At 35.9% G+C, this 23,908-nt stretch overlaps 2 protein-coding genes across 2 annotated transcripts; one reads left to right on the forward strand and one right to left on the reverse strand.

Moving 5' to 3' along the window:
* The first annotated feature begins 5,167 nt into the window (after positions 1 to 5,167).
* LOC129948294 (histone deacetylase complex subunit SAP30 homolog) lies at positions 5,168 to 16,024 on the forward strand. Its single transcript, XM_056059247.1, has 3 exons — positions 5,168 to 5,827; positions 5,943 to 6,158; positions 15,321 to 16,024. The coding sequence occupies exons 1-3, from the start codon at positions 5,654 to 5,656 to the stop codon at positions 15,447 to 15,449; spliced, it is 519 nt and encodes a 172-aa protein (XP_055915222.1). The 5' UTR covers positions 5,168 to 5,653; the 3' UTR covers positions 15,450 to 16,024.
* Positions 16,025 to 21,670: 5,646 nt separating this feature from the next.
* Positions 21,671 to 23,421, reverse strand: LOC129948291 (exosome complex component RRP45). Its single transcript, XM_056059233.1, has 6 exons — positions 23,261 to 23,421; positions 22,828 to 23,200; positions 22,601 to 22,766; positions 22,146 to 22,540; positions 21,825 to 22,085; positions 21,671 to 21,756 (listed from the first exon to the last, which is right to left on the reverse strand). The coding sequence occupies exons 1-6, from the start codon at positions 23,324 to 23,326 to the stop codon at positions 21,707 to 21,709; spliced, it is 1,311 nt and encodes a 436-aa protein (XP_055915208.1). The 5' UTR covers positions 23,327 to 23,421; the 3' UTR covers positions 21,671 to 21,706.
* Positions 23,422 to 23,908: the final 487 nt, after the last annotated feature.

Consider the following 23,908-nt stretch of genomic DNA (forward strand, 5'->3'; position numbering starts at 1 on the left):
ATTCGAAAATGAATGTGAATTGTGAATGACAACGAAGACGACAACGACAGCAGCGCCAGCAGTGAACCTTTTTGCCGCTGTGTGGTTGTGGAGATGGAGAGTTCATTTTGTTTGATGTTTGTTGGATGAATTTTTGGATGAAGTTTTTGTTTAAATGAAGCCGGATAATTTTCCGGCCTCCGGTGAATTGGAATTGGTGAAATACGATTGATAACAACAACAAACAAGATGTTGATTTGGGGTGAATTTGAATAGTGATGGGCATAAAGCTAGTGGTGAATATTTAGTGGCAATTATAATTGCTGAGTAATTTATTTTATTGATATTATTTAAAAATTCGTTGCCAATTTTGATTTGACCTTAAACTACTATTAAAATTATAAAATATACAAACACCCTAAGATAAGTTTTTATAACCTAAGGATAGATGGAACTCGTGATCTAACAGACAAATATTTTGAACTAACTAAATTCTTGATGTCTGCCACTTAAACATTTTGCTTTTGGTACAAGCAATGGGTGGTCTAAATACAAGTTACATTTAAAAAATATAATCAAATGAGAAAACCAAGTTTTTCTTCGGGTTCAGTTATAGTTATCGCTAGAGTCATAGTTTTCATTGAAAATTCATGTCGTTCGACAGATTGGAATCAAGTATTTCCTGATTGGAATGAAGCATTTGAGGTGAGAGTTTATCATTGAAAATAAAATTGACGGGTGGGAAAACAAAAAAGGAAATTTTTCCGTGAAACGATTTTGTTCCGAAATGTAAAACCAATAATGAGCTGTTTAAATAAACAAAAAATCTTTGTACATTAATTTTAATAGTACTACCATGAACAGGAACGCTTGACCTGACATCTTTGTACGACTTCTTTAACAATTCGTTCCACATGTTTTGGGTGTGGATTGTATTGGGGTGGGGGTAAACATGAGCGATAATTCCAATAATAATAATAAATTTCCAGATTATTAAAAAATACCGAAGATAGAGAAGAATGTATACAAACTCAGCGAAAGTTCGAGAGAGGCAATGAAAAGACATTTTTGTTATAAATTATTATTTATATTTTGTATAATGTGGTTGTTTGGGAACGAAGAAAATTAAAAAAAACACACAACAATACAAAAAAAGAATTAAAATCTAAATATTTTGTGATTGCCGATTAGAAAAATTAAGGTTCACCTACTTTTTTCGAAACATTTTCAATTGAGACAGATATTTTTAAACCATGCTTATAATAGTAGGAAGATGTTTTATTTAGTTTTCTTATAGGGATAAATAATTAAAAGGAATGATTATTAAATTATTAACTTCCCATAGGAATTTATTGTAATTGGTCCTATTTGTCGAATTGAAAATGTTGACATTTCAAAGTGCCTAGAGTCTAAATAAAAGATGATACGTACTTCCGTCCGTCCGTATTTGTGTAATTTTTTTTCGTCCATAGCTCAAGAACCAATGGAGACATTGAATTCAAATAAATTTTGATATACAGATAATAATAAAGAATCATGCAGAAAATAGCAATAAAAAAGGTGAACCAATGACGTTAGCGACTTGTTTAAATTTCTTAGACTAATTTAACGGAATGGGAAGTTATCAGTGTGAATCGAATCCCTCTCTCTTTTTTTTAAATATATATTGAATAATATACATTCATGTACAAATAACACCTCAAATGGTCACTTATTTAAAAACTCTTTTTAGTAGATGTGATGTTAGCACAATACAAATAAATCAATAATAATTGAGGTGAAAATTAGGTTAGATATAAAAAATTAAGTTAGATTTTGTATAAATTTGTTTCCATTGAAAAATATTTATAATGCCCTTTTTCCTTAGAACACTTAAATTAATTTTGTTATTTTTTTGGTAGAAACTGACTTACATTTTTATCTACAAAACAATCTTAACAGATACTATCGTACTTATTCATTGACCTATCTAAACCTTGGGCCTATCTGCTTCCAAAATTATATGTATAAGAAAAAATGTTTGCAAATAGGTACATATACATACATTCTCAATTTTTGTAATTTGACATTTGTTTCGCACTGCAAAATATTAAAAAAAAAAGTCTGAAGCTACTATCAGAAGGTTAACGTAAGCGGTGTCAACGCTTTGACGTAAAGACATCATTTGTAGACCCACAATTAAAAACCACACAATAATTATGTTATATTATTACACTGTACCAATTTTAAAATTCTTTCACACATAAATAAAAATAACGTTGGCTTAAATAAATATTTTTTTCTAATCTTGTGATAGTCAGCGTCTTAAGCATTGATGCTGTGATTGTTTAATATTAGCTTGAGTCATGGCTTAATTCCAATCTCGAAACGGCTTAAGTCCTTAAAATTCTGCTTAATATACACCAACCTACCCTCCTTAATACTTACTTCTCTACATACCTACCCACCCACTACCCACAACACAATAAAAATGCAAATTTTAATTTAACTTCAATGTATTTTCTATATGGAAAAATTCAAAATATGGCAACGAAGCATATCAAAACTTAAATTTGAAAACGTTGCTTTTAAATTTTCAGATTTCGCAAAAATTAATACAATTGTCTGCTAACAAATCTAAAACACATACAATTAAATGTATTGTATATTCATACCTTCTATACATTGATAGGTATGAATAAAACAAATCTCAGGTAACGTTGGAAATTTTTGTTTAACATTTGAGTAATTTATTTTATTTATTTATTTCAATAGTTGTATACTTCCAGTCACTCTTAGATTCCCCACTTAATTTTCGTACAGGCAGCGCCCCATGGTCCGTCTTCCGTAACAAATTTTTGAGTTTCATGATAGTACTATTCAAATTAATATACAAATACAAAATGGATCAAAAGAAAAGTTCTAGGTTCAATAATGTATTTTTTAGTAGAAAAATCTAGAACTGATAAGCTTCATTATGCAAATTTGACATTTTTAATGGCTTTTAAGTATCGAAATTCATATGGAGAGATATAAAGAGACTACAAGTCCATATTTAGTATATCAAAGCGACAACACGTTCGTAGCTGAATGTGCAATAACTTCACGAATTCCTTCTTTCAAATCTTTATTGAAATAGACATGATCTTTCACGTGTTCCAAAATAAAACAGAATAAACATTTTAAATCTCAAATCTATATGGCAAATTGTAGTCCTACTTTCGAGAAGAAATTCCTTTGTCGGAGCTGTCACATGTCAAATATCAGAATATGACAGATGTCGAAATAGCACACTATATCATATTAAAAAAATCATATTATGGATTATTAAAAGGTACGAAAAATCAGTGGCGTGATAGGTAGCGCGTAGGATTGTCATGCCACAGGTTTTAACGTTTTATCACGGGTACTACTTCCTGGGAGGAATTGTAAAGTGTAATTGGTGACATTAAATGCTCAAATTAACCGTTCTTAATCGGGATATTAACTGTAGGTTCCATTGATAGTTTCGAGTTATAAGTCTCAGGTTGCTTGCATTATAATGTTTTCAAATTGTTCCCCACAAAAAATATGGTGATATAGCCAATTGATATCACTTAGACGGCAAACTACACTTTTTGGGAAATTGGGAAGCAAAAGATCGATGTTAAGTCCACCGATTTAGTTCGCAGAAAATTGGTCGAATGATGCCATCACTCAATACGCTCCAAACTGCTGCTTTCTGAGTCAATTGAAAGCAAATAAGCCAACAAATTTCTACAGAATTCTCCTCAGGTTAGTGTTTGAAATGTTGGGTTGTTAAGTTCGATGGCAAGTAGTAGCTACAGTACCTATATTCTCGTCTGTGTTAAGAACTTTTAGAACATACTTTCGTACAGAAGATGCGGTGGGAGTTTCATTTTGGCCAAATCAGTGGATCAGGATCTATTTAAAAAAGTGAATAGTTTGTTGTCCACCGTTAGTGTTTATCGAAATTTTGTGTAGTGTTCACATTTCAAATCCCTTACCATAATTTCAAGACTAATTAATTAATGGCTCCTTAAGCACACTTTTTGATCATTTTGATACACATCTAGGGTGTAACAGTGTTCACCGATTATATAAGTCAAGCAGTCACCAATAAATTTTATACCAATTTGGATATAAATATGTAAATTCATTTTAATTTGAATGCTTTACTGGCTGAACAGAATGGTGTAGCTGTAGCTGTTGCCTGTAGTACTGTCAAAGTTAAAAGATACGAAAATACTATACATCGACACAATGAGAAGCTGTAGCTGTAGCTGCAGCGCAAGTTGACTCAACTTTAACTTTTGGCGGAGCTACAAGCTACATTTGAGATGACAGATGGGGGAAACACATTTCATTCTTTGACTTTTCACTTTTTTTTTTGGAACGTTCAATGCATTTGCGCTACACCATTGTGGGCGACCTTTGCTACATTAGTGAGCGTTTTTATTGACAGCTTATACTACAGCGATTTTTTTAGCTACAGCTGCATCTCATTCTGTTCAAGGGGTTACACCAGAAATAAGATTTCAATATTTCTGTTGTTACCTCGTTGTCTTTGAAGCTGGAGCATGAGCACGACCAACGAATGAACGAATATTCTTCGATTTTGACATTTCTTTCACTTGAGAGTTTTTAATTCGTCGCTAATAAAGTTTGACTTTGACCACCGAAACCAAAACAAAAATGATTTTTTTATGTTAAGTACGCGCGATTATTTTATTCGTTGCGAATAAAGTTTGACAGTTCGTATCAACTACAATTTTTTTCGTGACGAATAAATTTGTTTTCTTAAATTTATTAAATTATGATACTGAAAAGTAAAAGTATGCATCGTAAATCAAACAGAAACTATATTGCTATAGTTTTGTTAAGAATTTGTGTGGAAATATATCTTCAAACGTATATAAACTCTCATTTTGTAATTCATTCGTTGTTCGTTGGTCGCGCTCATGTGAATACTGCTTAAATGATAATCATTCAGAAGTTTCTTGACTGCAATAAACTGTCAGAATTAATTAAAGAAATTTGACTGCGTAATAAAAGGTGTAATATATTTGAATGAAATCACAGCCTTAAGGTACCATCTCACCAACGTACGCAACAACAACCCAACTAACGCGATGAACCAGAATTCATCACAATACAATAAATAAACTGCTCTACCGATGATAATGGATGAACCTAAATATCACACCGTCCCTCATTCCCTTTCCCCATACACAGCAAACATTCATTTCCATGACCAAAAAAATAAATTCAAGCGAAAGTTATGTTTGGTGTTTTGCTGTCATTTTCATCCTCCTCAAATATCTCAACTTCTACAATCGTCAGCTTCAGCTTCAAGCCAGCTACAGCTTGTTCTTGTTCCTTCTCAATTGTTACGCCGACTTAAATTATAATTCTTTTAAAAATTCCTAAATAAACAAATTAAAAGAATAAAAATCAAGTGCAGTCAGTATTTTAGTTAGAGAATTTATTATTTTATTTCAATCAACCGGGGCCGGATAAATTGTGTCATAATTTTTGTACAAATCACAAAAATTCTCGAAGAAAAACTCAATCTCAAAGTTTAACCTGTATTAAGGCCCAGCTAATAAATTATCTTAGCGTGGGGAAGATTTTGTAAGGATAATTTAATTCAAAAAGACGACGGATTCCAGAGAGAAACAGAAATTGTGTGGTCATGAACAACGGCTTCAGTACGGGCGAAGAGGATTCGCGTGGTCACACCGACCAGATATGTTGTCTCATAGATGACAATGAACGGTGCCATCGAGCAGCTGGCTACGCTTCATATAGCAAACGTATACAAAAGACTGTTGCCCAGAAAAGACTTAAGCTCAGTAGTGATCCAACAGTGAGTAGTTTTTAATTTCTTATGATTTGGTTTGTCCTTGGAAAATTATGCTAAATATTGAATTTTTTTTTTCTCTCTCTCTACCCGCTCTCCCCCTAAATTGTACCAAATCCAGGCACAACATATTTACATCTGTGACTATCATAAAGGACGCATCCAAAGTGCAAGAACAAAACGCCGACGAAAGGATTCGGAAGATGATAGCAATGAGACCGACACAGATCTGCCCGAAGTCGACCTCTACCAGCTGCAAGTGAATACTCTGCGACGATATAAACGCCATTACAAGGTGTCCACAAGGCCCGGAATGAAAAGAGCCCAACTGGCCGACGTGAGTAAACTTCCTCTCATATTATTGTTTATTTAATTCCAATCAAAAGTGCATACGAGACTTTAATCACAATCAAATAACTTCGATTGGATTTTGATTTGTACATTTTGTAGAACAAAACAAAAAAACCGGAATGTCAAGAATTATTTAGAAAGCCAAGCGTGTGTGGTGGGCGTTTTTTTACATTTGTTTTTTGTTTTTGTTTCTGTCATTTTGCCAGTTGCCAGAGCATAAATTATGTGTGCCCTTTTGACTTTTGTAGTGATTGACTTTAGGGCAACTGAAGTCGTAATGCACGATGATAATTGCTTTGTTAAGATTTATTTTTGTTCCGATTTCTTTATACCTTTGTCTTCCTGCTGATAAGAGTTTTTTGTATTTGTTAATTTAGAATTTGCAGCTTATCAATATCATTAGGTCCTAAAATTGGAGCAAATTTCATTGTGATAGTTGAATGCGGTTAGACTGGCAATAACAATATTTTCCTTTCTTTGTTTTTCAACACCCAACTTGGGGGTTCTTTTATTTATATCGAATATGTACAGCTATACTTTAAAAAGTACACTTAGAGGAATCTTTTTTCAGCAAAGTTAGGGCACAATATCTCGAAGGGGGGAACCACCAGCTCCAGTTTCTTGATTGGCTTAATCCAGATTTAATGATTTTTACTTGCGATATAAAGGTTGCCTGAGAGCAGAATGAAACTTATCATTCAAGCGGAGTTGTTCTATATTTCCTTTATAGACTGATTTCTTGATCTTGATCGTTCATTCAGGGCTTTGGTTCTAGACACTAAAAGATATCTCTTCTTACTTAAGGTGGTGCTTCATCCGATTTTGTCTTTTCTTCACCGTATAGCAAGACAGCGATGATCCCTCTGCCTCAAAACTAACAAATTCGCAACCAAAATGGAACACACTTTCTGGAAATGCTTCAGTTGTATGATTTCCTGGTGCTAAATGGATGCACGAAAGTAACTTTACTTATTATGGTGGACAGGGCAACTCTGTCATTGACTACTGCACGGCAAATAACAATTGGGTCAATTTAATTACTTAATTCGAGGTACAGCCCATTACCGTCGTTTGGACCGGACAAAAATCCAATCAAGACGAAATTCTGAAACTTATCCCTAGATTGAAATGGAAGCAGGAGAATGTGGAAAAAAAAACAAACAAAACTTAGAACACCAACTATCAACGGTAGATGTTAACTATGATTCAACTGAATTACTATCAAACCAACTTGTGCGTTACATTAGAAACTCTGCATCATCTATGGCACCAAATGGAATCTTAAAGTTCAAACAAAAGTGGTTTGACTAGGAATGCATGAAAAGTCGTAAAAAATCCTTTTCTCTTTTTAATGCTATGCGGAACTCCAACTGCCAAGCTTTAAGAAAATCGTACGTTGAAGCAAACTCACGGTACAAAAAAATGTGTTTGAAAAAGAAAAGTGAATATGAAAATAATCAAGCATGTAAACTTGGTCAAACTAAAAGTTCTTAAGAATTCTGGAAGATTACAAAAGAGATAAATGGATCCAACTTTGAAATAGGCATTGGACTATGTGCTGAAGACCTATCAGTGCACTTCAAAAATCTCTTTTACGGAAAATCATTATTAAACTAACACTTTGCGGAACCTTTGGTAACCAACGATTGCTTGGACAAGGAAATCTCAGCCTCTGAAATAAAGCCTCGGGCGAAGATGGAATTGCATACAAATTTTTCAAGAACGCTCCTCCGAGCTTCATCAACCAACTGAGGATCCTTTTCAATAAAGCGTTTCAAAATGAGGACATCCCCAGTTCATTTAAAAAGTCAGTGATCTTCCCGATTCACAAAAAAGAAGCTCTGGACCTGGTTGAAAATTATCGAGGAATCTCTTTTATGAATGCCCTGCCGAAATTGTTTTGTGGAGTTCTTGCAGGCAGATTAGAATCATGGGTTGACGTCAACAATATCCCTTTCGAATTCCAAGGTGGTTTTAGGAAAAACTATTCAACCACAGACCACATTTTCTCAATTACTTCGATTGTCAAAGCTTTCCAAGCCAGGAACAAGAAGGTCTACGCATTCTTTGTAGATTTTAAATCAGCCAAGATTTACGATTCACCAAGCTTTTAGCTCTCTATTTCAACTTAATTTATCCATGTTATATAAGAAATGTGTTTTGATTCTCAAGCATCTGTCTGGGATGGGTCAGTTTATTCAAAATGGTTTCCAACAGACAATGGTGTCAAACAAGGATGTCTCCTCAGTGCTCATTTGTTTTCAATTTTCATCAATGACATAGTGGATTTCCTTCCTGTTAGGATTCGGATCGCTAGAATGGAAATAAATGTACTGTTGTATGCCGACGATTTGGTTTCACTTTCAAAGTCGCCAGAAGTTTTACAACTGATGATAAATCGTCTATCAGAATATTGCTGCAAAATGGGATCTTCTTATCAAATCAAATGGGGTGGCGCAACAGTCCGTTGTGAACCAGGGCCTAGTGACTTACAACTCTCAACCATTCCTGTGTGCGAGTACTGTTGTCAGGAATGGAAGGGACCTACAATTTAAGGCCGAATCCGAACGGCTAGTTTGAGAAAGCACTTTTTCATGACAAGAATTACTCTTGGAGAATTTGTCAATTCCTCGCAAGAGGAAAATTAATTTTTTTTTTTAAATTAAGGTGGCACAGGCAGGGATTGAACCCAAGACCCCTTGCATGACAGTCCAACGCACTAACCATCATGCCACGGGTACTACGGGATCTTCTTATAAACACTGATAAATCCAAGATCATGGTATTTTCCAGATCTTCTAGGAGTCAGATTTGTTATAATTGGTACTTCAATGGCAACCTCCTGAATGTGGTTAACGAATATAAATACTGAGTGAAACTTAATACGAAGATGGACTTTGTCAAAGTATGCTAAATATATCATGGAAAAATGTTTTCTCAAACAAACGAGCCCCACTCTCTGCGAAATACAAAATTTTTGACGCTATTGTGAAGACTACACTTTGCTATGCTGCTCAAGTATGGGGCATGGAAGAATACGAAGCAATTGAATAATTCCACCGAAGTAAAAAAAAAACTTTTTAACATGCCTCTGAAAACTCCAAGTTATGCTTTATACATAGACACAGGTCTTCCTAAACTGTTTACCAGTACATTAAAAACTCAGGCGGATTATATCGTAAAAATTTGTAATCAACCAGGTGAGCGCCTATCGAACAAAATGCAGCGTTACGAAATAAGAAATGAGGATTGGTGGATGAGGAAATGGAAAAATATGGCAATCAGTTTTGATGAAGAAGTTTTGATGGAAGAAAGAAACTTGGTTGATTTCAAGGAGCAGCTTTATCGCATAATTGGAAAGCACAAAAACTCTGTTCGGGATTGTTTTAAAGCTACTGCTCCCGAGTCCCTCAGTAGAGTGTTGTACTCCCAACTCAATATGAGCTTAAATCAAGCAAATTACTTCCAAGACTCACTGAGCTTCAACGAAATCTCCTTAATTTTTAAAGCAAAATGCGAACTCTTTGGACTTAACGGAGGACCCTACAATTTAAATTTCAACCAATTTTGTTCCTTATGTAATCTTAAATCCAAAGAAGACTGCTTTCATTTTATCAGTATAAGTCCCATTTTTGCATCTCAACAGATATCGTATTGCGGACAAAGAACATTAACAATGCAAGAAACAATAAAACTTTTCAACGAAACGTTCTCATCATTCTTGAAAGATATTTCCATGTATCAAAACAACGAATCAATAAATTAATCCTTACTTACTAACAAAAGCCCCATTGACATCACGCTGAGTTCTTCCAATTGTGTCAATGTCCATCAGCATATGCTAGTAATTGGACAGACTTTTGAGAGATAGCGATTCTAGTGTTGACGTGGGAGCTCTGTACAATTTGTTCAAGAACGATTTTAAACAAAGTCTAAAGCCTTTTTTGACATCGAAAGGTACTGTTTAGTTGTTTCCAACCTTTATTGGGTAGCGCGAAATCTCCATTGTCATCTTGCACAAACGGACGAGTTTGGCAGGGATACCAAAACTAGACATGGCTCTATACATCGCGGCCTTGAAATCAATGAAAAGATGGTGGGTGTTGGTATGATGTTCTTTTGTTTTTTTTTCGGGATCTGCATTAAATGTGAATATTTAATAGATCGTTAACTTTCCTAGTCTAAAACCACAATGATAAGGATCTATCAGGTTGGTGACGATGGTTTATACGTTTACATAATATTACGGCGGAGATGATGGTGTTAAGTAGACTGATGCCTAAAGCTTAGATATGGCAATCTTTACTTCGTCTAAGTCGCTAGGTGGTGTTCTATCCCCTCTCCTCTGGAACCTAGTGGTGAATGAAATCCTAACTAGTCTGGATGCCGAGGGTTTCAGAGTGGTAGCCCATGCGGACGACGTTGCTATAGCAGTTTCAGGAAAGCGTCTTAATATCCTAAAAAAACTCTTACAAAATGTCTTGGACAGACTAATACTTTGGGCTGATCGGTGTGGACTGGGTGTTAACCCACATAAAACCGATCTGGTCTTATTTTCGAAAAAATACAAAATTCCATTTGTCAACCCTCCTTATATTAAAGGAATCCAATTACAATTCTCAGACGAGGCTAAATACCTGGGTCTTGTCTTAGACAAAAAACTAAATTGGAAACGCAACGTACAGGAAAGAGTCAAAAAAGCTACTGTAGCTCTCTTTTCTTGCAAAAACTCAGAATCACGCATGGGCTACCTACATCGGTAATCAGACCAATTTTTACGTACGATGTAGCAGTATTGTTGACTGCTTTAGAGAAAGGTATAAACAGGGATAAGCTAAATAAAGTCCAACGTTCAGCTTGCCTATGTATAAGCGGATCGCTTTGCATGACCCCGTCTGCGGCACTGGACACCTTGTTCTACCTTACACCTCTTGACATATTTAGCAAAAAAATAGCTGCAAGCTCTGCTATTCGCCTCAAAGCTTCATCACAGTGGACTAATAACAACATTGGCCACTCCGAAATTCTAAGGTATTTAGAATCAATTCAAAAGCACACAGGCTACACCATCCCCCAACTGCAATTCGACAGAAACTTCCAGATTTATATACCTCCCAGATCTTTTTGGGAGGATAGGATATTCTTGGAGGATGGGTCAATCCATTTTTACACAGATGGGTTAAAAACAAAAGAAGGGGTTGGTGGAGGTGTGTACTCTGAACGACTGAAATTAAGTCTTTCATTCCGCTTTCCCAATCATTGTAGCGTGTTCCAGGTGGAACTTTTGGCGATAAAGGAAGTCTTGTCCTGGATCAAAGAAAACGTGATATCAGCATCTGATATCCGTATTTTCTCTGATAGCCAGGCCGCTATCAAATCTCTGGATTCTGTCTCTACAAACTCTATAACAGTCCATAACTGTCGATCCTCTCTAATGGAGATGGCGCAACAGTTTAATATTCACCTTTGCTGGGTGCCGGGCCATAGAGATATTCCAGGTAACTATAAGGCAGATAAACTCGCCAGGAACAGTACAGTACAGCTCATGCTACCACGTTTGGCAAGTACAGTCATACCAATCGCTACTTGTAAACTGCTGCTAATGCAAGACGCTGTGAGGAGGGCAGGCACCAGGTGGAACAACATCACCACGTGTCAAGTCACAAAAAACATCTGGCCAACACTGGATTTAAAATGTTCAAGGTGCTTGCTCTCTCTAAGCAGATCGCATATAAGCTCGATAATAGGTGTCATAACCCAACACTGTCTAATAGGAAAGCACGCTACGAGACTAGGCGTATTCTCAAATGACTTTTGCAGAAGCTGTATGGACGAGGAAGAAACGGTTCTTCATCTTCTCTGCACATGCCCTACTCTGACTCGAAAACGCAAGAATTACCTAGGAGAATTATTCATTAACGATCTAAATCATATCGGTATAATCAGCCTCTCACGTTTCGTAAGGGACTCAAGTTGGTTCCATTGAGCTTAGGAGGAAGCCTCAAGATTCATGTGGTATCACAATGGGCCATTAAACTGGCCTAAGTGTGTCCGTTTCCATCTTGGACAGCCACTATAACCTAACCTAACCTATGGTGGACAGGGCAACTCTGTCATTGACTACTGCGCGGCAAATAACAATTGGGTCAATTTAATTACTTAATTCGAGGTACAGCCCATTACCGTCGTTTGGACCAGACAAAAATTCAATCAAGACAAAATTCTGAAACTTATCCCTAGATTGAAATGGAAGCAGGAGAATGTGGAAAAAAAAAACAAACAAAACTTAGAACACCAACTATCAACGGTAGATGTTAACTATGATTCAACTGAATTACTATCAAACCAATTTGTGCGTTACATTTGAAACTCCGCATCATCGAAGGCACCAAATGAAATCTTAAAGTTCAAACAAAAGTGGTTTGACTATGAATGCATGAAAAGTCGTAAAATATCCTTTTCTCTTTTTAATGCTATGCGGTACTCCAACTGCCAAGCTTTAAGAAAATCGTACGTTGAAGCAAACTCACGGTACAAAGAAATGTGTTTGAAAAGGAAAAGTGAATAGTAAAATAATCAATCATGTAAACTTGGTCAAACTAAAAGTTCTTAAGAATTCTGGAAGATTACAAAAGAGATAAATGGATCCAACTTTGAAATAGGCATTGGACTATGTGCTGAAGACCTATCAGTGCACTTCAAAAATCTCTTTTACGGAAAATCATTATTAAACTAACACTTTGCGGAACCTTTGGTAACCAACGATTGCTTGGACAAGGAAATCTCAGCCTCTGAAATAAAGCCTCGGGCGAAGATGGAATTCCATACAAATTTTTCAAGAACGCTCCTCCGAGCTTCATCAACCAACTGAGGATCCTTTTCAATAAAGCGTTTCAAAATGAGGACATCCCCAGTTCATTTAAAAAGTCAGTGATCTTCCCGATTCACAAAAAAGGAGCTCTGGACCTGGTTGAAAATTATCGAGGAATATCTTTTATGAATGCCCTGCCGAAATTGTTTTGTGGAGTTCTTGCAGGCAGATTGGAATCATGGGTTGACGTCAACAATATCCTTTCCGAATTTCAAGCTGGTTTTAGGAAAAACTATTCAACCACAGACCACATTTTCTCAATTACTTCGATTGTCAAAGCTTTCCAAGCCAGGAACAAGAAGGTCTACGCATTCTTTGTAGATTTTAAATCAGCCAAGATTTACGATTCACCAAGCTTTTAGCTCTCTTCTATAAGCTCTCGCAAATAGGTATTTCAACTAAATTTATCCATGTTATAAAAGAAATGTATTTTGATTCTCAAGAATCTTTTTGGGATGGGTCAGTTTATCAAAATGGTTTCCAACAGACAATGGTCTCAAACAAGAATGTCTCCTCAGTGCCCTTTTGTTTTTACTTTTAATCAATGACATAGTGAATTTCCTTCCTGGTGGAATTCGAATCGCTGGAATGTCAATAAATGTACTGTTGTATGCCGAAGATTTGGTTTCACTTTCAGAGTCGCCCGATGTTTTACAACTGATGATAAATCGTCTATCAGAATATTGCTGCAAACGGGATCTTCTTATAAACACGGATAAATCCAAGATCATGGTATTTTCCAGATCTTCTAAGAGTCAGATTTGTTAAAATTGGTACTTCAATTGTAACCTCCTTTAAGTGGTTAACGAATATAAATACTTAGGAGTGAAACTTAATACGAAGATGGACTTTAACGAACATTTAGTTGAGAAAACCAATAGTTGTCAAAGTATGCTAAATATATCATGGAAAAATGTTTTCTCAAACAAACGAGTCCCACTTGCTGCGTAATACAAAATTTTTGACGCTATTGTGAAGACTACACTTTGCTATGCTGCTCAAGTATGGGGTATGGAAGAATACGAAGCAATTGAAAAATTCCAGAGAAATTTTTTTAAAAAACTTTTTAACCTGCCTCTGAAAACTCCAAGCTATGCTTTATACAAAGAAACAGGTCTTCCTAAACTGTTTACCAGTACATTAAAGACTCAGACGGATTATATCGTACAAATTTTTAATCAACCAGATGAGCGCCTATCCAAAAAAATGCTGCGTTACGAAATAAGAAATGAGGATTGGTGGATGAGGAAATGGAAAAATATGGCAATTAGTTTTGATGAAGAAGTTTTTATGGAAGAAAGAAACTTAGTTGATTTGAAGGAGCAGCTCTATCGCATAATTGGAAAGCACGAAAACTCTGTCCCTCAGTAGAGTGTTGTACTCCCAACTCAATATGAGCTTAAATCAAGCAAATTACTTCCAAGAATCCCTGAGCTTCAACGAAATCTACTTAATTTTTAAAGCAAAATGCGAACTCTTAGGACTTAACGGAGGACCCTACAATTTAAGTTTCAACCAATTTTGTTCCTTATGTATTCTTAAATACAAAGAAGACTGCTTATTGGGCTGCGCGAATTCTCCATTGTCATCCTGCACAAACGAACGAGTTTGGCAGGGATGCCAAAACTAGAAATGGCTCTATACAGCTTGGCCCTGTAGATTCTGCCATATGCGGCCTTGGAATCGATGAAAAGATGGTGGGTGTCAATTTGATGTTCTTGGGTTTTTTCCAGGATCTTCATTAAATACGAATATTTAACCGATTGTGGACCTTAATGCAAAAAACCACAATGATAAGCACCTATCAGGTTGTTTACGATGGGCTTTAGACGTTTACATATTACTTCGTCTAAGTCGCTAAGACGGGATTGTTGTTGGATCGTCGCAGCATTGACTATAGTTCCACTATGATGTTTTCACATTCGTCTTTGCAGTTTTCGGTTCGAAGTTTATGTATTTGTGAATTTCGTTTCACCTGTTCATAAAAATTTCAAACTTCATTTCTGCTTTTAAACCTCTCAAAATCTTCGACCGCACGCTTCTCATGCTCTCTCTTTTTCTTTCTAAGAAGTCGGTGTTCCTCTTTCCTCTTCTGCTCAAAGATCTATTGAGGAGCTCCCGTCCTTCTATGCAGTAATTTGTATGCACCTCTTTTAATGTCTCTGAGATGCGATGAGGGACCCACCTCTGTCATATAATTCATACCATCAAAATTCCACTAAATCTCAAATCAAAATAAATTTAATTAAATATTTCTTTTTTCTTCTCTCTCAACAGACAATCATGAAACATTTCAAAACGATACCGATTAAAGAAAAAGAAATTATCACATATTTCATTTATATGGTCAAATCCAACTCGAATAAACTCGACCAGAAAAACGGTATAGGAAACGACACCACTTGAGTAGCACTTCAGCCGCCACCGCCGCCCAAACGCAATGCAGAGAGCAATCCTAAACATTAAGTTCTATATAATATAAACTTACACAAACAAAAAAAAGAAATATTTTTTTAGCATTGTAAAATATACTAAAAATTTTAATTTTTTTTCTTTTGTTTTTGCAAAATATTATTGTATTTAATATTATCATAGTTTGTTTTTTAATAATTTTAATTTTTGCAATTTGTAAATTAAAAATTTATATTTAAATAAAAATATATATAAATATAAATGCAACTACAATTAAGTTTGTAAGAAACAGAAGAAGAAGAAGAAGAACGAGAGAGAAAGTTACATAAAGAAAAGATGAAATTAAACAAAAAAAAATAGAAAACTATGAGAAAGAAAACCCACAAAAAGTAAACATCGATGTTTAGTTTATAAGTGAAAACAAAAAAAACTTACATACATATTAAAATTAGTCTAAATAATATTATTGTTTAAGTATCTGTCGTGTAATGAGAGAGACAACTTTGTTGTCTTTAAAGCAAAACAAAACATAAAAGAAGAAAAGCTTAATATTCAAAAAATCTGACAAACTGTGTTTTTGTTCAATTGTTTAGTTTTCTGTGTTATGCAATTTTAGTGTCTTTAGTAAGCATCCAAGTAACCATGAGTAAGATTCTAAAAATTTTAATAGAAACTTGTAACATCAAATCATTTTTACTTGAACATCAGAGCAGAGTTTTGAAATCGTTTTACTGAAACACAGTTGAATAAAAAAAATTCACCAAATTTAAAGCGTTCGATGGCTGAAAAACAAGAAATTGTCACGGTTTTGTTGATTTTTGAACATGTTGCGTTGATACGAGTACCTCTAGGTTAATAACTTTGATTATTTATAAGAGTTCCAGAAATAATTTTACTTACCAGATTGGGGTAACCAATTTGATCTAAAGGCAAGATTGCTTTGTGACAATTCAGCCTTATTTTGACATTTTTTTTCGTTCGAAAGTTATTCGAATTCGTACGAAACGTATTTTCACTTTCTAACGATTCGAAAGTTCATTTTGATTCGAAACTTAAGCAAACTTTTACCGCGTTTACAAGGAGAAATTGAATCAGGATTTAACGCCGTATAGACCTGGATCGCATCGAAATAGGATTACTCGATCCGATCCCACTGAAAGAGGTGAATCGAATCGAAAATGTGTTTGTAAACCTGAATCGGGGAATCGAGTTATTGGTATGTGAGGTCTTGCTTGTGTGCTTGCGATAAGTTTTTTCCATCTTGTTTGTTCTAAGCAAAATACTCCATTTAAATGGTTTATTTTTGGTTATAAGCTGAATTTAATTTGGCGCTCGTCTTTGTGTTGAGAGCATTGTTATAAAATTTTAAAGTTATTCACGTAGCAGTACGCACACAAATACAACCCAAATGTCAATTCGATTCCATTTGTATTCGATTCCTCGATTCAGTGCCACCATATACCTGGATCGAAATCTCAATTCGATTCCTCGATCTCCTCTTGTAACCAGGGTATTTGACATTCTAATCATTCGAAACAAACGTCATTTATTAAGCGTTTACATTTTGATGAGAGCCCCCAACTAAGGACGGAGCTACTTGCAAAAAGGTGAATTGATTGTATGAATGTTTATGTAGGTATGTGTTAACCAGCATTTGGGTTCAAGGTTTGGGCCGACTTCAAAACAAAAAAAAATTGATGGACAATGTAGTCAAGAGGAAGCAGTCGGGCTTCAACGACAATAATTTAATAATTCTCACTGAATTTGAATAAGCAATCGTCAGGCTAACTGCACTTGCTGAATCAGTGAAAGGAATACGTGAGAACATATTTGGTATAGCTCAGCCTCCGACAGAAGAGCCTGAAACTTTGCCAAAATCAAATGACTTGTCGAAGACATCTTGCCATGAGGCCGAAAATATGGGAGTGAAGATTTGTTTCCACATTGTAGTAAAAGGCCAAAAAAAGACACACCTGTGCAAATTCTACAAAAGCCGAATAATGTTCAACAAGTTTTTTTTTAAGATTTGTGTTCTAAACTGAACCACATTAAAGAAGAACTCCACCGAATAACCCGCTATTTACAGAGGACCAGCGATACACAAAAAGAAAATTTTGAAGAAAATCGTCGACATCAGTCAAAAACAAAATTTCTATATGTTCAACTTGACCAGATCAAAGCTAGACTAAACACTTCAACTTAACAAGATGATTAAGAACATGACAACCTAAAATGAAAATGTGCTGTGAAAAGACTTCCTTTTTTATTTATTATTATTTATTTTTTTTTATTGAAATTGTTTTGTTTCTGTTTTATAAATGTTTGTTTTTTAAATTAAATAAAATCTTAAAATTAATTTAAAATTGTCTGTTACAAAAACGATGGATTGATTAAAACAATGCAGCGATTCTATGACGAGCGCTTCGTTTAAATGTGTACTTTCATTCAAATCAGCATCAAAATCCATTAAAAGACTTTCGTTACGATCTTCAACATCAATATTTTCGCAATCTTGAACTTTAAAAAAAATGCAAATGTTGTGCAAGGCTGCACAGACATTTACTATTTGAGCAGCTTTCTCTCCAGAATAATGCAACTGTCTGGCCTTAAGACAGCATCTGAATCCATTTTTCAGTAAGCCAGTTGTCCGTTCGTTGATGTTTCGTGCCTTGGAAAGCTGAATATTAACTTGCTTTCAATGCTTACTGGAACCGGAGATCGGAATGGTGTCATTAACCAAGGTTCTAGTGGATACCCTGAGTCACCTTAATAATTAAATGTGAAATATATCTATACAAAATATTTACATATACAATTTTGATGCTTATGTTCCGGTATAAGGCATCATACGTTGCACCAGGGTGAGTGGCATCCAAAAACCTTATTTTTATTTTATGCTCGCAGAATTATCAAGGTGAAAAATTGTATTCCACAAACTTATAAGAAAAATATCTTACTTACTATCATAACGTTCAAACTGTGGAATCCTTTTCTATTATAAAATAAGTGTCTCAGTTCCAATGCAGGAGATTTGATGGCAATGTGCGTTCCATCAACGCATCCAATTACTCCCGGAAAGCCAAATATTTCGAAGAAATGTTATCTCATCTCTTCCAGAAATTTCATTCTAATGAATAGATCTATTCTAACGAATTGGCTATTCATTAGAATGTCAAAATAAGGCTGGTCTCAAAAATACAGAAATAGATTTTGCTTTATGTACTTGAGTTGATTCATATACGGGTCAACAAATTACGTTTTCTTTTGGTGTACAAACAAAACAATGTTTTTTTTTGTCATTCTAATTAAATTAAATATTCAATTTTCAAAACGCTAAAAACAACCAAAAAATGTTTTTAAAGCCAAGTTAAAACACAACACATAAATTGTATAATGATTTTGCAAATCTTAATCTTCCAGATATAGTTTTAATCATTTAACTTCATTTTTCGTAATTTCTCATTAAATGACTTATGGGTCTTCTTTTGAGTCTATCTAAAGTTTTGAATCAAACTGAAAGTAATTCTTTGTGTTCTTGAATAATTCATTTTACAGTTTTTAGTGGTGATTCCGGATATAAAAGCCTATTTTAGCTACAAGTGTTTAAATTAATAAATATCCGTTTTTAACATTAATTTTATATTTTAAATATCTTCCAAAAACTTTTTATAACCTTAAGACTACGAAATCGTTACAAGATCGAATATTATGTTTATATCATTTTGCGTTTTTCTGTTAGGAACCGTTTTATAGGATAAACGCTTCATCGTTCTTTTAAGGTTAATGCAAGGTAGGCGAAGACTTACAACTAATAACGATTTTTTTGGAAAATAAGTAAGATACTAAACATTTTTAAGTGGAATTTCAAAGTAAGAGATAATGAAATATTTAAAAACAAAAAACTACTTCATGAAAGGTTTCATGAAAAAGATTTTATAGGCGATGTTAAGTAGACTGATTCCTCTATAGTTGGTACAGTTTAGAGGGTCTCCTTTTTTCAGTATCGGACAAACAATACTGAGGTTCCATTCATCGGGCATGCTTTCTTCCGACCATATCTTACAGATAAGTTGGTGCATGCTCCTAACCAACTTATCTGCAGCTGCTTTTAAGAGCTCGGCATTCAAGCCAACCGCTCCAGAGGCTTTATTAGACTTCAGCTTAGATATGGCAATCTTTACTTCGTCTAAGTCGGGAGGACGGGATTGTTGGCTTTTGTCTTCTATATTGGATGGATCATCCTGACAGCGGGATTCAGTTCGTCGTCGCTGTAATACAGTCGGCAGAAGTGGTCCTTCAACATTCTCAGCATTGACTGCGGTTCCACTATGATGTTTCCACTTTCGTCTTTGCAGCCTTCGGTTCTAGGTTTATGTACCTCTGAATTTCGTTTCACCTGTTCATAAAACTTTCGAACTTCATTCCTGCTTTTAAACCTCTCAACATCTTCGACCGCACGCTTCTCATGCCCTCTCTTTTTCCTTCTGAGAAGTCGGCGTTGCTCTCGCTCATAGAGCTCATGAGCAGCTCTCGTCCTTTTATGCAGCGCCGCTTTGCGTGCCTGTTGTTTGGCTGCATTTGCCTGCCGACATTCCTCATCAAACCAGGGGTTCCTTGTTGGTGGTTGTTTGAAACCCAGCACACCGGAGGCGACTTCTCTGATTGCATCTTGGCAATGTTGCCACTGGTTTTCGATACCTTGTATTGGCGGCAGAGAACTTCGAGATTGGTTAATTGTAACTCGGTCGGAAAAGGATTTGGCTATCTCTTGCGTTTGTAGCCGTTCGACGTTGTACCTTCTCCCAGCACCTCCCTGTTTTGCCATGGGGCTGGAAACCCGAAGTCCTACCTTGGCTACAACGAGGTAGTGGTCCGAATCGATGTTAGCTCCACGGAAAGTTCGGGCATCCATGGTGCTGGGAGCGTGTCTGGCCTCGATCGCAATATGGTCAATCTGGTTGACGGTAGATTGATCTGGAGAAGTCCAAGTTCCTTTGTGGATGTTGAGGCGTGGAAAACGCGTACTGGCTACCATGACGTTTCGCCCCGCAGCAAAATCTATGAGCCTGAATCCGTTGTCGGAAGTGTTGTCGTGCAGGCTGTTCTTCCCGATTACTCCACCGAAGATGTCTTCCTTTCCTAGCTTGGCATTAAAATCACCCAGGACTATTTTAATATCGTAGCTAGGACACTGCTCTTATGTTTTGTCTAAGAGCTCGATGAACATATCTTTGGTGTTGTCGTCTTTCTCTTCTGTGGGGTGTGCGCGCATATCGGGCTAATGTTGCTCATTGATGCACCTATAGCTCAAGACTTCTTGCCTAAGTCTGGCTCCAATGACGAAGCCGCATCCAAATAAGCGCTGTTGGTTTTTGTAGTAGCAGTCACCATAGTAAATATAGCAGTTTTTCATCCTCTTTTTGCCCGGCCCATCCCATCGTATTTCCTGGATGGCGGTGATGTCTGCTTTTTAGCGGTCTAGGGCCTACGCTAATTCTTCGGCCGCACGTGGTCTGTTAAGGGACCTAACATTCCACGAGCATATCCGAAGTTCGTTGTCCTTTATTCGTTTGCGTTGGTTGTCAACAGTAAATCCGTTTATATCCGAGGCTTGTTGGTGCTTCACAACTATGAACTATGTCTTAGATCCATCTGTATAAAAATGGATGCTTTTGTCGTCCAGGAGTTTTTTTGTCTTAACATTCATCTCTGGATGGAATGGATACCTGGAAGATTTTCCAAATTGGGGTTTTGGAATAGTGTAGTCTTTGTATTTTGGTATAGAAATAAAGAGGTTCAAAATGATGGAGTCATGTTGTTGGTCCATTGAGATGAGGCGTTGAGTCTTATAGCTGTACTCGCTGCCACTTGTTTACTGAAGATGTCGAGGGGTGTCAGATGGAGGAGAGTGTCTAACGCTGCTGAGGATGTGGTCCTCAATGCCCCGCTTATGAAGAGACATGCAGTGCGTTGGACTCTGCTGAGTTTTTCGTAGTATGTGACTTACTCCAGTGCAGTCCACCGAACGGACTCTATAAAAAATACAAAACTAAAAACTGATAAATAAAATCTGTAACGACTTTTCAGAGTTAAATGTAGCAAGTCCTTTCGTTTTTTCGTTACAGAATGTGAACCCTGAATTTAAGTTATACTTCCAAATATTCAGGTAGCTATTAACTGAACTGAGTGCAAAGAATTAAAACAAAAACCAACTATTTTCTTGTTAACAAAAATATTTATTGACCATTTCACTACAAAACAATAGTTTCTTCCTCTTCACTTTCGCTATCATCAATTGGTTCTAAAATTAAAAGACCACAAAATTCAATTATTAAAAAACTTATAGAAAAAAATACTGTGTATACTTACGTTGCCAATTTTTCTGACTCAACAACGGAATATTCTTCTTCTTGCTTATTGGCTGATTCAGTCTTTGATTTGATTTATGCAAAGCATTTTCAACTTGATGTTCTAAGTTAGCATTGTCCATGTCGTCGTCATCCTCATTCTCGTCGTTGGATCCAAACTCATTGTCTGTATCATCATCGTCATCATTGGCACCCTCTGGTACCCAATTGATGGATTCTTGATTAGAATTAAGGATACCAGTATTTTCACCCATAGATATTACTAATCAGAAATAAACGAGATTAAAAGAATGGTCGCTAGATCTAAAGCTTGTGTACAAACCATTGTTGTTGTCGCCTTCATCGTCGCTCATATGCTCGTCTTTTATTAAATGATCATTGTGAATGTTCTGGAAGCTGAAATGTCTAAGTTTCAGAGCTAGCCGGTCCTCGGCCAATGCTGTAATCTTATTCAATTTGAGACATTCAGTGAATCCAACCGGTTTGTTTTCTTCTCGACACTTGGAATCTTCCTCTAGGGCTTTTTTGACTTGGTCTACAATCTGTTTTGCCCGGTTAGCTGCCCGTTGAGAGCACTGATGGAGCAGATAAGAACTGGTAAGTGTGGTTCCGCCAAGATTCAGGCAACATAGCTCCCGATAGGAGTTGATTCCGAAAATCATACTTGATTCCGCGGTTCGTTCTTCGATTGCTGTTGGATCTGCTACAGGTGTTTCTCTGAAATAAAATAATGTGCTCAACAATTGACCAAGTAGTGTGAATAGGAATAGGACTTACCCATTGTTGAAGGTACAATACGACACACAAACAGGATAGTGATGCAGAACCGTTGGAATGAGTTCTTTTTCGGCGGCTGTGTGGATTTTGACTTCTTCTTCCATCACAGAGACATCAGGACGCTTGAAGTGAGCCAAGGCACAAAGACTAGCAATGGAACAACAATCTATAACGATTCATACTTTAGATATTTCATAACATTAAAAGAGGCGACATTTTTATCATACCAACAAGATTCCCAGCGTGATTGAGAATATTCAAGTCTAGTCTCAGAATCCAAACACGATCCTCTGCGGTTACACAAAGTGACTCCAAATCTACACAACGTGACTCTTTGAATGTCTTTTCGAGAGTTCGATTGATTTGCACTCCCAAATCTGAATTGCGCCCAGCTTCATAGCAAACTCCGGCCATGGGACCTAGTTCGACGTTGATGTACATGATTCCTTCATTGGGACGAGTGGCCTTCGGTTGCCCCAATTCACAACTGACCTGGGCAAGGACACGAGTTTCACCCAATGAAACATGAACACTACCCCAATCGGTTCCAAAGTTTATCTTAGCCGCACGGAATTCTTCGTTTTTTCGACCATCGAGGCGCTAAAAGTTTCGAAAATTAATATACCAAAGTTGTGTGTGATTGATGAATTGGATATTTACTTGATTATTTTTGATGGTTTGTAAAACGAATGTCTTCTCAGACGTGGATAGTGGAGTTTCTCTCATGATTTTAACTTTAGTTTTAGTGTAATTTCTTAAATGTTTATAAAAGTTAGTATTTGAAATAAGATTTAGTGACAGTGGACAGAAAGTTTGGTTAGGTTTGATTTGTTTACATGCATGTTGGCTGTCAAAATTGTTTCGATACTCGAAAAATGTTCTAAGGGTATGTGCTGAGATGTGATGTAAGGACTACCAAACACTTCCATAAAATGTTTTTGTCGTAGATATTCATTCCAATTTACGTTCAAAATCAGACAAGTTAAAGTTATGTTTGTTGTTTTGACAAACGGGATGAACAATTCAATTTAAATCTTATCGGTAAATCAAACAGAGGTACTTACATTATATATACTTATATATTAATTGACTTCCAAGTCAATTAGATCAGTTTGAAGCTTTTTATTTGTTTAGATTACGGAATCCGATTTATACTATATTTAGTAGAAATGTCAAATTTGGCATTTGATTCGCTTTTGCAGCATGCTTAGCAGATTCTATTATAATCAGTGTGTTTGGTATTTCTTTGAAGGATTTATTTGTTTTTTTAAATCGATATTTTTTTAATTGATAAATGTATGACTTTAT

The sequence above is a fragment of the Eupeodes corollae genome, chromosome 2 (assembly GCF_945859685.1).
Source record: "Eupeodes corollae chromosome 2, idEupCoro1.1, whole genome shotgun sequence".
In the NCBI taxonomy this organism is placed as follows: Eukaryota; Metazoa; Arthropoda; class Insecta; order Diptera; family Syrphidae; genus Eupeodes; species Eupeodes corollae.